General features: G+C 37.3%; 1 protein-coding gene and 6 non-coding genes across 7 annotated transcripts in view; all 7 read right to left on the reverse strand.

Moving 5' to 3' along the window:
• Positions 1 to 15,433, reverse strand: part of LOC150089966 (tyrosine aminotransferase-like) — a 142,788-nt gene that overhangs the window by 38,270 nt on the left and 89,085 nt on the right. Inside the window, exon 5 of the mRNA XM_090368929.1 lies at positions 5,484 to 5,642. Within this exon, the coding sequence (XP_090225055.1) occupies positions 5,484 to 5,642 (159 nt within the window). The remainder of the gene's footprint in view (positions 1 to 5,483; positions 5,643 to 15,433) is intronic.
• TRNAM-CAU (transfer RNA methionine (anticodon CAU)) lies at positions 11,826 to 11,898 on the reverse strand. Its single transcript has one exon. It is a non-coding gene; the product is annotated as a tRNA-Met (tRNA).
• Positions 12,841 to 12,915, reverse strand: TRNAM-CAU (transfer RNA methionine (anticodon CAU)). The gene has a single exon. It is a non-coding gene; the product is annotated as a tRNA-Met (tRNA).
• TRNAM-CAU (transfer RNA methionine (anticodon CAU)) lies at positions 13,739 to 13,811 on the reverse strand. The gene has a single exon. It is a non-coding gene; the product is annotated as a tRNA-Met (tRNA).
• On the reverse strand, positions 14,312 to 14,384 carry TRNAM-CAU (transfer RNA methionine (anticodon CAU)). Its single transcript has one exon. It is a non-coding gene; the product is annotated as a tRNA-Met (tRNA).
• Positions 15,020 to 15,092, reverse strand: TRNAM-CAU (transfer RNA methionine (anticodon CAU)). Its single transcript has one exon. It is a non-coding gene; the product is annotated as a tRNA-Met (tRNA).
• TRNAM-CAU (transfer RNA methionine (anticodon CAU)) lies at positions 15,311 to 15,383 on the reverse strand. The gene has a single exon. It is a non-coding gene; the product is annotated as a tRNA-Met (tRNA).

A 15,433-nucleotide genomic window follows, 5' to 3' on the forward strand; every position in this document is an offset into this window, starting at 1 on the left:
CGGACATGTCTGACCGTATCTTAACTCCCAATTCCCGTTCCTCCACTACTGACTTTAGTTCAACTCCACCAAGTGTATTAGTTAATTTGAGGTTGCTGTTCCCCAGGTGTAAGACCTTGCATTTTTCTGAATTAAAGCATATAGCTGCCACTTTTCTGACCATCCCGGAAGTCTATCCAGGTCACTCTGAAAAAGCTCTGCTTGGCGGCGATCATTAACTACTCTACTGATCTTTACATCATCTGCAAGTTTAGACATCATACCCTATATCCCTTCATAGATGTCATTTAAGGTAATCAAAAACAACAGTGGTCCCAGTACTGATCCTTGGGGAACCTCGCTTCTTATATTAACCCAATCTGAGGAATAATCATTTATCACAACCCCCTGCCTGTGCCCTCAAGCCATCGTGCTATCCATCTAAGGATTTTCCCTATGATTTTAGCCTGCTCCAACTTATAAAGTAACCGTTCAGGTGGGACTGAGTCAAATGCTTTGCTGATATCTAAATAAACAATGTCGAAATTATTCTCTAAATCCAGCTCACGAGTGACCTGTCAAAATGGCTAACCAGATTTGTTAAACATTATTTACCCTTTACAAAACCATGTTGTGTATCCTACAGAATTCCATTTCCATCTAAATGATCCTGAATTCCACCCTTGATTATTGCCTCCATGATTTTCCCTACTACTGAAGTTAGACTGGCCGGTCGGTAATTTCCCGTTACACTCCTAGATCCGCCTTTATGTTCCAATTTACACCAATCCAACGGAATCTCTCCTGAATCCAGTGATGCTCTCATAACTAGCCTTAATATTTCAATGCACCTACTTGCCACCTCCTTTAAGATTATAGGGTATATGCCATCAACCACAGGAGCCTTACTCGCCTGTAGGCGCGAAAGTTTTCTCATTAAATAATCATTTGAAATTTCAACATCATTAATTACATTTTTTTCAACTTCACTTCCATAATATCTCATTGACACAAAGGGCTTTTTTTTAATGTAAATATCGATGCAAAGTAACTATTGAGTTCATCTGCAACTTCAGCTATGGTATCTAATACTCTCCCACGTCCATTACATAAGGGTCCAATCTGATTTGTACTTCTGTTCTTTGCATTTATATGTGTGAAGAATTCCTTAACTTTGCTCTCTTCTTTATTCTTTATCCCCACTCTTTGCTCTCTCCTAGACTCAGTAAAGATACTATAGTGAAAATTATAGTATCTTTACTATAATTTTCAAGATGAACTTGAGTCGGAAATTAATGAAATACTTTTAACTATTTTTGCTAAAAAAAGTTCAAAGCCTAGAAAATATGGACTGAGATCGTTTACGATTATCTCAGTACCAGAACAGAATCCGAAAGGGGCGTTTTCTGCCACCAATCAAATATGTACCAAAATTAGATCCATTTTAAGCGATCATACCTCGCTGAATAAAACGTCTTTCTCATTCAGAAAATTATGAACATAATTCAACCATGGAAGACCAACGTGGAACAGAACATCAGTGTTCCGCAAATTCTTTCCAAAATAAGAAATTGCCTGACTCCAATGAGATTTTAAAAGATGAACTTGAGTCGGAAATTAATGAAATAGTTTTACCTATTTTTGCTAAAAAAAAGTTCAAAGACTAGAAAATATGGACTGAGATCGTTTACGATTATCTCAATACCAGAATTAAATAATCCAATCAAATATGTACCAAAATTAGATCCATTTTAAACGATCATACTATTGATTGCTTATGTTTCTTAAGAGCTCACTTTATTCGGACAGGTAGTGTGGATGCTTAAACATAACTAAACTTTGCAGTAACATATGTATTTTTTGTTTTTAGAATAACTGTATTTTTAATGATTTTTTTCAGAATATTTATTATTGCAATAAATGTTTATTTAAAACTTGAATTCAAGTAATTACTTGTTTTTTCCTTACTTTATTGCACCTAACTGTCATAAAAATTTATTGAGAAAAACGTTTGTTTTTGGAATACCAGTATTAATACCGGTATCCCGGTTTCATAAATTAAAAATACCGAAATACCGGTATTAAGATTTTCCTTGATGAAATTCAAGGAGGAATTAAATTCCTCCTTGAATTTATTTAAGCTATCGACTTCCACAACGACAGATGGAAGTTTGTTCTAGCAATCAACTAGCTTTGGTTCTATCAAAAATTTGGTTCTGTCGCAGTTCCCGTTAATAGGCTTAAATCCACTTGATAACAGTGGAAGATCACAACATATCGACTGTTAACTAACAGATGGTCAAATCGCTGTTGACACCTATCGGCCAATGTACGCATTTCTTACAGAATCGATAGATGAATTTGTTTGACTAACCTGCCTTATTTTTTCAGTTTTCTGGTCTTCAATAATTTGTCGATAATTTCTGTAAAACTTCTGTTTCAAAAATTGTCCCCATCAAAAATAATCAAGGAAACTGAGGTGAGAATATTATGGCGACCAAGACTACCCGTATCAAAAACGACCATGACAGCTGTTTGACATTAACTAACACTAATTATTAACATCAATAGTGACAAATGATGCAAGAAAGCAAGCTTATATAGAAATCACTAAAAAACATAAAATAAAAACACTTTCCACATCACCTCCTCGTTCCCTCTAATAATTTGTTTATTTTTTTCTTAAATTTATTCAAACTTCCACTTTCACCGCACCAGATAGAAGTTTGGTTACGACAATCAACCAACTGGCTGAAAGAAAATTTCCACACATCTATCCTGAAACCATCCTGACAACACAAATAAAGGGACATAAACTTAAATTGAAAAAGGATGGTTGCATGATAGATGTACGAAAATCTGCTTTCAGCTAGAACTAATGGAACTGTTGGAACCAACTTCCATCTGGTGTTTTGGAAGTGGATACTCGTATTTTGAATCAATCTAAAGAAGCAGTAGACAAATTATTAAGAAGGGCTGCACAGATGAGGTGGATACATTTTTTTTTTTTTTTTTGTCTGATGGAGACTATGATATATTATTAGTTATGGGGATCTTTAGAAAAAGAAGCAACCATTTTCATAGCGTTTACTTCTTACTACGCAAGTGTTTAAAATAAAAATAAATAAAATCAATTTTCTGTTTATACTCCGGGACGACCACACAGTCAGAGGAGTTCATAATAGAGAGAATACAAGCAACAGCCGAGCATTTAGCAGTCACGGGCTTGAACCCCGGTCACTCAAAGCTCGTGTACTAATGCACCCTCATGGTTAGCCACTGAGAGACTAGCAATGAAAACACAGCTGTAATTAACTTAGAAATTTGTTTCCAATAAATACTTCTCTGTATAGTATATTTCTGGTACGACTATAGCTAAGGGATCAATATAAAAGTACAGAGTTATCCACACAATATGTAGCCGTCCCTGAGAATAAATAGAAAAAATTATCTATTTTTGATTATGATTTTATCGATTTAATTTCTTAAAAAAAGCACCTTTTTGAAATTTCTCAGTTGCATGATTATTTCCACTTCTTCAAGATAAAAGGGCTTAGTTTCAGCAACATTGGAATGACCTGATAGATTTAATGAACCTAATGGATCGTTTTTTAAACTTAGGCTTAATTTATCTGCCCTTGAGATTTATTTATTGCTATAGCAAAGGTCTTTTTTTTCTTTTTTTTTAATTAAGTGAAGGATATAAATATTTATAGACTAGTAGAAACTATGCATTCATGGTTGATTTGAAAGATGAGCTGTCTGGAATGGCCAAAATAATTTTGATGCAAAACACCTTTCTCTAGTTACTCAAAGGTAATCAGTATATCTTTCCTCACATCAACAATACGTAAAAAATATCCATGGAATGAATTCACAATCCAGTGGTTTCTGGACTAGCAGTATTATAAGAAATGTTTATTCGGCATTAGCTCTGTCTATGGTTGCCATATTTTCAAATCTCGAAATTGGGATATACCCCAGAAGTATGGAAGACTTTTTTTTTTTTTTAATGAAAACCCCAATCACGAGAGGTATTAGAACCTATAGTACTTAGTACCGTGCTTGGGTTGGAGGCTGAGAAGACGAAAGAAGATATTTGTTGACACTGGACTTGAACTTCTGTAGACTAATTTTCAGGAAATACGTATGAAGGTTGTTCCAGAAAACGGCAGTTGAATGAATAAACGAGGAAGATGAATGGAACACTTGCCAGAAGGAAGTGATGACAAAGTATTTGATATCACTTCCATCGTGTTATACATGCGTCTCACATCAGCATCCTCCCTCTGCCTCAGATCGATGACTACAACTTCGAATGAAGAGGACTTTAAAAATTTCTCCAGTCAGAAAAACCACACTAATGAAAAAATCAGTAATTTCATTGATACTTTTATAAAAATATTATTTATTCTATATATATTATAATCAAAATTAACAAATATTCAAGAAAAACAAACAATTATAACAAAAACGATTGGTAGTAAAACTGTAATAAAACTGGACCTATTGCTTATTTCTGTTGTTTATTATATGTATGTTTGTTCTTTAATCTAATTTTTTGAGATATTTTCTTCTCATCAGGCGTGTCGACATATTTCCTCTGAGTACGCGTAAAACCAAAATTGTGTTTCACCATTAATTCTGCTTCCAACATATTAGAAGTCCATCCATTTCTTTCATTTCACCAAGCATTCGCTCAATCATAGCGTGGATTTATAAAATTAAAAATGTTGAATTTACATATACAGTATTTATAAATCGGCAGTTCCGAAATTTATAAATGTAAATGGTAATTGATGAACGGACGCTAGTCACAGTGATGGAGACTTTGCATTGCAAGTGGGGCCAGCCATAGACTTTGGAAGCCTGGGTAGAAGGATAAATGCTGAGGACATCAAGAAGAGGGAAAATTAGTTTTCCTTCCTATGATGACTCCCCCCCACTAGACGAGTTTTTTTTTTTTTTTTTGGATTTGGAGCTCGTTTAAATCAGGGGTCCCCTCTCCTAAGGACTGGCCCCTGTAAGCAAGGTCACTTATCCTAGAAACTCTTCATATGAATAAAGACGTCAATATTGTTTCTTAGTTAGCATCTTACATTAAGTAAATTTAACGTGAAACGATTTTCATTGATCAAAATATGATTAGGGTGAAAAAAAAAAAAAAAAAAAGCTCTAACATGCTATTGAATAAAGCCTGATTTAGTTTATAAAGTGTTTAATTCAGATATATTAATGTAATTATTTTACGGTATATTACACTATATTTTTTCTTTTATAAATATTTCGGTTTCATTTTTAGAGCACGTATTATCAAATATAGCAAATTTCCCATTGTCCCCCCACCTCGGATTTTAGGTTTTAAAATTCATTTTGTCCCGATTTTGGTCATTGCCATCTAGTGATCTTAACCACAAGCAATATATACTAGAGATCTAATTAGTATTCATTTATGTCATACACCATCTACGAGTTATGAAACGATCCATACATTATCAACTTACCAAGAGGTTATAATATTTGGTCTCTATACCCAGTCCTTCTGCTAAAGTCCGATATAAAGGAAAACCAGGTCTGGGAATAAGAATGTTCTGTCCAGGATTAGCCAACACGGAAATACACAAATCCAGTGCATGCGAACAACCGCTAACTAAGATTACATCCTGTAAGAAAGGGAAATTTTGAAATCACGCCACCTCGGTGGATTAAACAAACAAATAAATAGTTTATTTTTTTTAAAATATTTATAAGATAAATGTAAACAAATTATGCAAAGAGAATAATAATATATATTTATATATATTAATATATAATTACCCAAAGAGAAAGGTAATATATATATTATATAATGGAATTTCTAATGTCGTGCAGCTTTCCATTAATTTTATAAACACATTTTGTGCTGTGCTGATTTGAATATTTTGAGCATTAAATCAGGCTTAAATCAGAATTAAAAGTGATTCTTTAGACGTTTATTTTGTATGGTATTCTTTATGCTAGAGGAAACTTCTAGAACCACTTCCAGCATACCACATACAGTGATAATGTCTAGAACTACTTCCCCTATGCTATAAACAGTGATAAGATCATGTCACGATCTTATCACGTCGAAGCGATTGCCCTGATTCCATAAGAATTTCTTTGCCCTGTAGGCACAAGTTTTAATCTCTAAGATAGTGGAATATTCCGTGACCTCTACAAGGAGCTGAGCTATGCAACCTCCTGGTCATATGAGCATCCTCATCTTTCTTAGACGCTATGACCTTCACAATTAAACCTTTCGGTTGCAATGGTTGTTCTCATTTTATACTGTTTCTTTAGGCCTATCAAGTTAGAAACGTCAGAAGTAAAATAGGATACTGTACTTTTTTTTTTTTTTTTCATTGAAACAATATTTAAATTGCTCACTAAACAGTTATCAAGAGAGGAAAGCATTTTTTTTTTATATATAAAAGTAGCATTGTTGCTATGATACGTAAGCTTTCTTTACTGAACCGCCAGCCATATATCTTTTATACAAAATCACTATTTATTTTAAATTCTGAATTTTAAAATTCATTTTTTACATTTTTAGTAGGGAAGCAGACGAAAGGGAACAGGAGAGAAACTCCGTATCACGCCGTATTTGGTCCTTGAGATTGTCACATTCATTCTCTCAGATATGCCAGACAAGCTGTACTTGCTACCTGGGAGTCTAAAACGCTGATGAACTGATATTCGGGCGACACTCAAGTCAAGTGGGCCAATTTCGGCGAAGTCCGGACGATCTCTGACAGTCAAATCCTGTGCTTTCACCTTCACTGTTAGTAATAGTATATTTGGTATTTTTTGGTATTTGGTATGTGGGGGCTCTAACGGTTCCTGTGGCATTTCTCCCATCTCCGCGTACGTTCTCTGTATCGGTCAAGCCAGAGATTTAAAAGTGTGTGAAATATGTACTATGTAGTATGTTGTGCCCATTATTCGTCCGTCCTGTTAGCCGCCGGGCCCCACTAGGGGCCCGACGTTACCAATACCAGCCACGGGGGGGGGGGTGTTATCAATGATTGAATCAGTACTCTGACAGACCCTGCCACCTACTTTCCTGGAATTTCAGTAGCTAGGACTAAAATAAATAAAATAAAAATTAGAAAAATAAATAGTCGCGAGGATGTTTTATTGCAAATTGGGTTTTTGCTTTAGGAGCACTGTTTGGAGTTTTACGCTGAAGGTTTTGATAAAGCCTAATTGGGTCGGGCAAGAATTTTGGTGTAGCTTAGAATTTCGATGTAGGGCTAATCGCTGTGTGAGATGACAGATTTGGGTGGGGAGGCAAAAGGCTGGGGGATGAAATAGGAAGCAGAGGGGTCGATAGGGAAGGTGATCCCTCGTTTTTCAGTGGGGCATGCCCAGCCTCACCAGAGGGAAATAAATAGGGTTGGCAAGGGGGAAGGGAGCGTATGTCTCTCCCCCACCAGGGATTAGGGTTTCAAAGAAATGTCGCAGGTGCGAGATTTGATAGCCAGATTGCGCTCTAGTTCTGATGTCATTCCAGTTTTCATCATTTTCAGTAACTTCGTTGTGGCGCGTTTGTATCAAGTCAGAGATGGCTGGCCGCAGGATTCTTGCTTTGGTCTTTCCCAGGAGGAGTAGCCCAGGTCTCTTGAGTTTCAAATGGCGTGTATATTTCTTTATGCTGAGATTTTATTCGTTTGCTCTTGCTTTGACTCTTCTGTGTCTTTCCTTTATTTTTACTTCGTCCATGACATTTGCTTTGTGATATATCTATTGGGTGTTATTATCCTCCCGAGGATCAGGTTGCATTGCGATAATTGTTTTCCTTCTTGTGAATAATTGTATTGCGAAGTTAGTTAGTGCTGTGTACTCTTCCTGAGTGTCCAATAGTGGGGACTTCTTGGTGGATTGGGTTATACTGAATTCTTACAATAAGACTTGCTCTTATATCTTCATAGTTGTCGCAGTCATGCACGACGTGACTCCAAGTCTCTGGTTCTCCACATGGACAATTCCTGTCTTCTATTATGCCCATTGTGTTTAGTTTATCTCTGAACGGGCTGTGGCCTGTTAATAAGTAGATAGTGTTGAGGCCCGGGTATATCCATGCTGGTGCTTTTGGGTACATTTTTGTTACTAGGGGAAGAAATTTGTGTGTTATTGCTCTTTTGGTGGTTTCATTCCACCTTGTCTGCCAAATGTGAGTTACGTGTGCATCAATTCTTTTTTGCTCCTGCTTCCAATCATTGGTAACATTGAGGGTTAAGCCGTTAGTTGTGATTGGTATTGCCTTTTTGTAATAATATTAATCCAGTTCGTACTACCTCTAAGTCAAGGGGCAGTGCACCAGCAATGACCTGAAGCGCTGCCGTACTAGTTGTATTGCTTGCCCTAGTGATGGTTACTAGTATGTTCCTTTGTATTGTTTCTAATATTTTCCTATTTGTTGCTGTGTTGGTCTTCGTCATCCATACAGGTGAGCCGTAGATAATTGCTGGTATAAATAAGGCTTTATAATATAAGGAGAGGGTCCTCTTGTTTAGTCCCCAGTCTTTTCGCGTTATTCTTAGTATGAGTCCTGTATATTTGCGTATTTTCTTACTGAGGTAATTTAGATGGGATTTAAATGAGAGATTGCTATCTATAATTATCCCTAGGTACTTTATCTGGTTGGTTAGTCTGACAAAGGAATAGGCATTTATCGGACGCAGACACTCAAGCTTTGAAAAATGATTACAGAGACTTGAGGAAGAGGTACCATAAAGCAATTGCTGATAGCAGGAAAAACTGTTGGCAACGTCTGGTGAAGGAAACAGGAAATGATGACCTTGGAGTATAATCTATAAGCTTTCAAGAAATAAATTTTTGTGTGGTGAAATTTACAATACGATAATTAGAGAGAATCAAATCAAGAAACTTCGAACTGAGAAGCTACAGTTGAAGCGATAGTGAGTAGCCTCTTTCCAGAAGACTTGCCGTATATGGACAGCCCTGACCTAGCGAAAATTAGACGCATTAATCGGAAATATAAGGGGACAACTGAAATTGCCATTTTTAACATGCTAGGAGCTGCATTAGCTAAATTGAACCATAAAAAATGTCCTGGCATTGACCTCATTGAGAATCAAGTAATTCAAAAATTTTATGAATTCTTCACTGAGACTTTATTAAACTTATTTAATAAATGCTTGCTAGAGGGTCTTTTCCCTCTTGAATGGAAGCTTGCGCTCCTAAAAATCTTGCATAAACCGGGAAAGCCAAAAACAAACCCCAGAGCATATAGGTCAATCTCTTTATTAGCCAATCTTGACAAATTATTTGAAAGGATGATTGCCCCAAGGATTTTAAAATTATTTACAGAACATAAACTCTCCTCTGATTGTCAGTTCGGATTCAAAAAAGGACGATCCACTGAGGATGCAATCTCAACCTTGCTGACTTACATTCAGGAGGCAAACAGCAAATATGTTCTTGCTATTTTTATTGATTTTGAGGGCGCTTTCGATTCCCTCTGGTGGGAGAGTGTGCTCTCAGGTCACTGCAAATGGCAAAGTGTGATGACTACTTGTTCAAAGTTCTTAAATCTTATTTTAAGGACCGACAAATTAGAGTATGTGCAAAGCATTTATCATACACGACTACCGTTTCAATAGGATGCCCTCAGGGATCAGTCTTGGGACCTCTCTTCGGGAATGCAGTGCTAGACCAGTGGCTCACGAAGGATAGCGATGAGTTCACAAAAGTTGCATATGCAGTAAACCAGAAACATCCTATGAAGTTGTTTCTGGTTTACAGTTTGAATAACCCCAGGGGTTCACATCTGGTGAGTATGGGCTTGGCACACCCGGGGTCCTGAGCTGGATATCATCATTCTTCTCTTTCTTGGTGATTCCCTTCTCTCTCTCTCTCTCTCTCTCTCTCTCTCTCTCTCTCTCTCTCTCTCTCTCTCTCTCTCTCTCTCTCTCTCTCTCTCAGCGTAACTCGGAAATTTTTTTTTAGCTGGTGCAGCATAAGCCTCAGACTTCCTTGCACTATATGGCTAGTAATAATAATAATAATAATAATGTAGTCTTTGGCACCATATTGGTGGTTGACACGATGATCGGGATGGTTGTTACTCCTTGCATATGCCACATCTCTTCGATTTCCTATCTTGGTGTACTTTCGTGTACTTGCTGAATTTTTTCCTCGTGGGTTTTCTTTAAGTTGCCAGTGTTGGGTACCACTTTGTCAGTCAGATATGTAGCCTTTTGCTTCCTCCCGACAATAGTAATTTCCTATTATGCGGAATTATCTTACCCGTTATTAATAGTGCGGTCCCAGTACAGCTTGTGGGTTGGGGTCTCTAGAACTGCTTGGGGTTCGCACTTGTAATACGGTACACTTTCTTTGATAATCTGGTATTTCCTTGCTAGTTTTTGATGTATTGTCCTGGCCACCTGGTCGTGCCTACGAGTGTACTAAGTCAGGGTGATCACTGTGCATCCCGCCATGATGTGCTGGATCGTTTCTAAGTCCAGGTGGCATCGTCGACCTGTGACATCGGACATTCCGGGCTCCTTGGCGATGTATTTTCTATAATTTCTGGTGTTGAATACCTGTTCTTAGATGAGGAGCATGAATCCTTCCTTATTATTATTATTATTAGCCATATGCTGCAAGCAGTCTGCGCGGTAGCACAGTGGTATCGTCACCGTCCTCCCCACACCCGGTGGAAAAGGCCTGGGTTCGAATCCCGTCGATGACGCGAGGAACTTTAATGGGCTTTTTTCACTCCGTGGCTGAGTTAGTTGGCTCAGGCGTAGATAGCAAGGTTTTTCTCCCCAGTAACTGGGGTTTTTTCGTCCAGCAAAACAGGCAAATCAACCATAGAACATACGCAATTTACAGACACAATTACGGGTAACCCTAAAATAATAATAATAATAAAAAATATATAGTCCAAGGAAGCCTAAGGCTTCGGAAGCACCGGCCAAAAATATTTAAAAAATAATAATAATAATTACTGAGTTACTACGAGAGAAAGAGAGAGACAGAAAGAAAAGGTGTCGGAAGTAGAAGAGATGCACCAAGAAAGAGAAGAATGATGATATCCAACTCAGGATCCTGGGTATGTAAAGACAATACTCACTAGGTGTTAGCCCCTGATAACCAAAGTCGATAATCTTCAGGGCCCATTTTACAAACGAGCTACAATTCTGAGCACCGGCTTCAACAGGTACTCCAAATTTTAGTTATATTACAATTTACGTAAAATTTGGGAACGCTAGGGTTATCAAACATTGCCTAGTCCTGGTTTCAGTTAATATTGATTGAAACAACATATAATTTATTAAACCTCCACAGTTAGGATTTTTAATAAAACCAGATCAATGCAATTAAGTTTGCATTAATTCAGAATAATGAAGGGGGAAAAAACTCAAATTCTGCTCGACGGTGAAGATTAAACTCACGGCCTTCAGATTATAAGACTGACGCGCTGCCTACTACGATACTGAGGCTGTGGATGTTGACGATTTGAAATAAACTAACTGAGAGCCAAGCAGAAATAGTCAAAATAAAAATTTTAATTGTTTACCTTTGTGCACAATCTGAAGGGCCATTTCGAAAAGCAGCTGGAATCCTGAGCCCAGCTTAAAACCGATACTCCAAAATTTAGTTAAATTAAAATTTACATAAAATTTGCACTCGATAGGAAGATTGAATGTTGCCTAATCCTGATTTCACTTAATATTGACTGAAACAAGAAAGTATTTATTAAAACTGTCGCAGTTAGAATTTTTAATAAAAACAGATCAATGCAATGAAGTGTTCATTAATTCAGAATAATGAAGGTAGAAAAAATCAAATTCTGCCCCAGGTGAGGATTGAACTTACGACCTTCAGATTATGAGACTGACGCGCTGCCTACTGTGCTACTGAGGCTGTGGATGTTGACGATTTCGAATAAACTAACTGAGAGCCAAGCAGAAATAGACAAAATAAAAATTTTAATTGGTTACCTTTGTGCACAATCTGAAGGGCCATTTCGGAAAGCTGCTGGAATCCTGAGCCCGGCTTCAAACGATGCTCCAAATTTTAGTTATATTAAAATTTACATAAAATTTGCACATGATAGGAAGATTAAATGTTGCCTAATCCTGATTTTACTTAATATTGACTGAAACAAGAAAGTATTTATTAAAACTGTCGCAGTTAGAATTTTTAATAAAAACAGATCAACGCAATGAAGTTTACATTAATTCAGAATAATGAAGGGGAAAAAAAAAAATCAAATTTTGCCCCAGGTGAGGATTGAACTCACGACCTTCAGTTATGAGACTGACGCGCTGCCTACTGCGCTACTGAGGCTGTTGACGATTTCGAATAAACTAACTGAGAGCCAAGCAGAAATAGTCAAAATAAAAATTTTAATTGGTTACCTTTGTGCACAAACTGGAGGGCCATTTCGGAAAGCGGCTGGAATCCTGAGCCCGGCTTCAAACGATGCTCCAAAATTTAGTTATATTAAAATCTACATAAAATTTGCACACGATAGGAAGATTAAATGTTGCCTAATCCTGATTTCACTTAATATTGACTGATACAAGAAAGTATTTATTAAAACTGTTGCAGTTAGAATTTTTAATAAAAACAGATCAACGCAATGAAGTTTACATTAATTCAGAATAATGAAGGGGAAAAAAAAAATCAAATTTTGCCCCAGATGAGGATTGAACTCACGACCTTCAGAGATTATGAGACTGATGCGCTGCCTACTGCGTTACTGAGGCGGTGGCTGTTGATGATTTGGAATAAACTAACTGAGAGCCAAGCAGAAATTGGTTAATTGGTTACCTTTGTGCACAAACTGGAGGGCACAAATTTTGCCCCAGGTGAGGATTGAACTCACGACCTTCAGAGATTATGAGACTGACGCGCTGCCTACTGCGCTACTGAGGCGGTGGCTGTTGACGATTTGGAATAAACTCACTGAGAGCCAAGCAGAAATTGGTTAATTGGTTACCTTTGTGCACAAACTGGAGGTCCATTTCGGAAAGCGGTTGGAATCCTGAGCCCGGCTTCAAAGGATGCTCCAAAATTTAGTTATATTAAAATTTACATAAAATTTGCACACGATAGGAATAATGAGGGGGAAAAAACTAAATTCTGCCCCAGGTAAGGATTGAACTCACGACCTTCAGACTATGAGACTGACGCGCTGCCTACTTCGCGCGCCTCCGTAGCCAGGTGGGAAGGAGCAGCAGTGCGTAGCACACGCTTCTTGATTAGACCGGGGTTCGAGCCCGTCACCACCAAATACGGAGGATGCGGAAAGGTTAAGGAATGACCACCGCATATCCTGGAGCAATATGGCCTTAGTTGCTAATGCTCCTAAAAACCAAACAACAACAACAGCCTACTTCGCAGGTGAGGTTGTGGATGTTGATGATTTGAAATAAACTAACTGAGAGCCAAGCAGAAATAGACAAAATAAAAATTTTAATTGGTTACCTTTGTGCACAATCTGAAGGGCTATTTCGGAAAGCGACTGGAATCCTGAGCCCGGCTTCAAACGATGCTCCAAAATATAGTTATATTAAAATTTACATAACATTTGCGTATGCTAGGGAGATTAGATGTTCCATAGTTCTGATTCACATAATATTGATTGAAACAAGGAAGTATTTATTAAAACTGTCGCAGTTAGAATTTTTAATAAAAACAGATCAATGCAAGGAAGTTTTCATTAATTCAGAATAATGAAAGGGGGAAAATCAAATTTTGCCCCACGTGAGGATTGAACTCACGACCTTCAGATTATGAGACTGACGCGATGCCTACTGCGCTACTGAGGCTGTGGATGTTGACGATTTGGAATAAACTAACTGAGAGCCAAGCAGAAATTTGCACACGATAGGAAGATTAAATGTTGCCTAATCCTGATTTCACTTAATATTGACTGAAACATGAAAGTATTTATTAAAACTGCCGCAGTTAGAATTTTTAATAAAAACAGATCAACTCAATGAAGTTTACATTAATTCAGAATAATGAAGGGGAAAAAATCAAATTCTGCCCCAGGTGAGGATTGAACTCACGACCTTCAGATTATGAGACTGACGCGCTGCCTACTGAGGCTGTGGACGATTTGAAATAAACTAACTGAGAGCCAAGCAGAAATATTCAAAATAAAATTTTTAATTGGTTACCTTTGTGTACAATCTGAAGGGCCATTTCGGAAAGCAGCTGGAATCCTGAGCCCAGCTTAAAACCGATACTCCACAATTTAGTTATATTGAATTTTACATAAAATTTGCACACAATAGGAATAATGAAGGGGGAAAAAATCAAATTCTGCCCCAGGTGAGGATTGAACTCACGACCTTCAGATTATGAGACTGACGAGCTGCCTACTGCGCTACTGAGGCTGTTGACGATTTGGAATAAACTAACTGAGAGCCAACCAGAAATAGTCTAAATAAAAATTTTAATTGGTTACCTTTGTGGACAATCTGGAGGGCCATTTCGAAAGCGGCTGGAATCCTGAACCCGGCTTCAAACGATGCTCCAAAATTTAGTTAAATTAAAGTTTACATAAAATTTGCGTATGCCAGGGAGATTAGATGTTCCATAGTTCTGATTCACTTAATATTGATTGAAACAAGAAAGTATTTATTAAAACTGTCGCAGTTAGAATTTTTAATAAAAACAGATCATTGCAATGAAGTTTTCATTAATTCAGAATAATGAAGGGGGAAAAAATCAAATTCTGCCACAAGTGAGGATTGAACTCACGACTTTCAGATTATGAGACTGACGCGCTGCCTACTGCGCTACTGAGGCTGTGGATGCTGACGATTTGGAATAAACTAACTGAGAGCCAAGCAGAAATTTGCACACGATAGGAAGATTAAATGTTGCCTAATCCTCATTTCACTTAATATTGACTGAAACAAGAAAGTATTTATTAAAACTGTCGCAGTTAGAATTTTTAATTAAAAGAGATCAATGCAATGAAGTTTACATTAATTCAGAATAATGAAGGGGAAAAAAAATCAAATTCTGCCCCAGGTGAGGATTGAACTCACGACCTTCAGATTATGAGACTGACGCGCTGCCTACTGCGCTACTGAGGCTGTGGATGTTGCCGATTTGAAATAAGCTAACTCAGAGCCAAGCAGAAATTTGCACACGATAGGAAGATTAAATGTTGCCTAATCCTCATTTCACTTAATATTGACTGAAACAAGAAAGTATTTATTAAAACTGTCGCAGTTAGAATTTTTAATAAAAACAGATCAACGCAATTAAGTTTACATTAATTCAGAATAATGAAGGGGAAAAAATCAAATTCTGCCCCAGGTGAGGATTGAACTCACGACCTTCAGATTATGAGACTGACGCGCTGCCTACTGCGCTACTGAGGCTGTGGCTGTTGACGATTTGGAATAACTAACTGAGAGCCAAGCAGAAATAG

Source organism: Mastigoproctus giganteus, chromosome 2 (assembly GCF_048544385.1).
Source record: "Mastigoproctus giganteus isolate SK-2022 chromosome 2, ASM4854438v1, whole genome shotgun sequence".
In the NCBI taxonomy this organism is placed as follows: Eukaryota; Metazoa; Arthropoda; class Arachnida; order Uropygi; family Thelyphonidae; genus Mastigoproctus; species Mastigoproctus giganteus.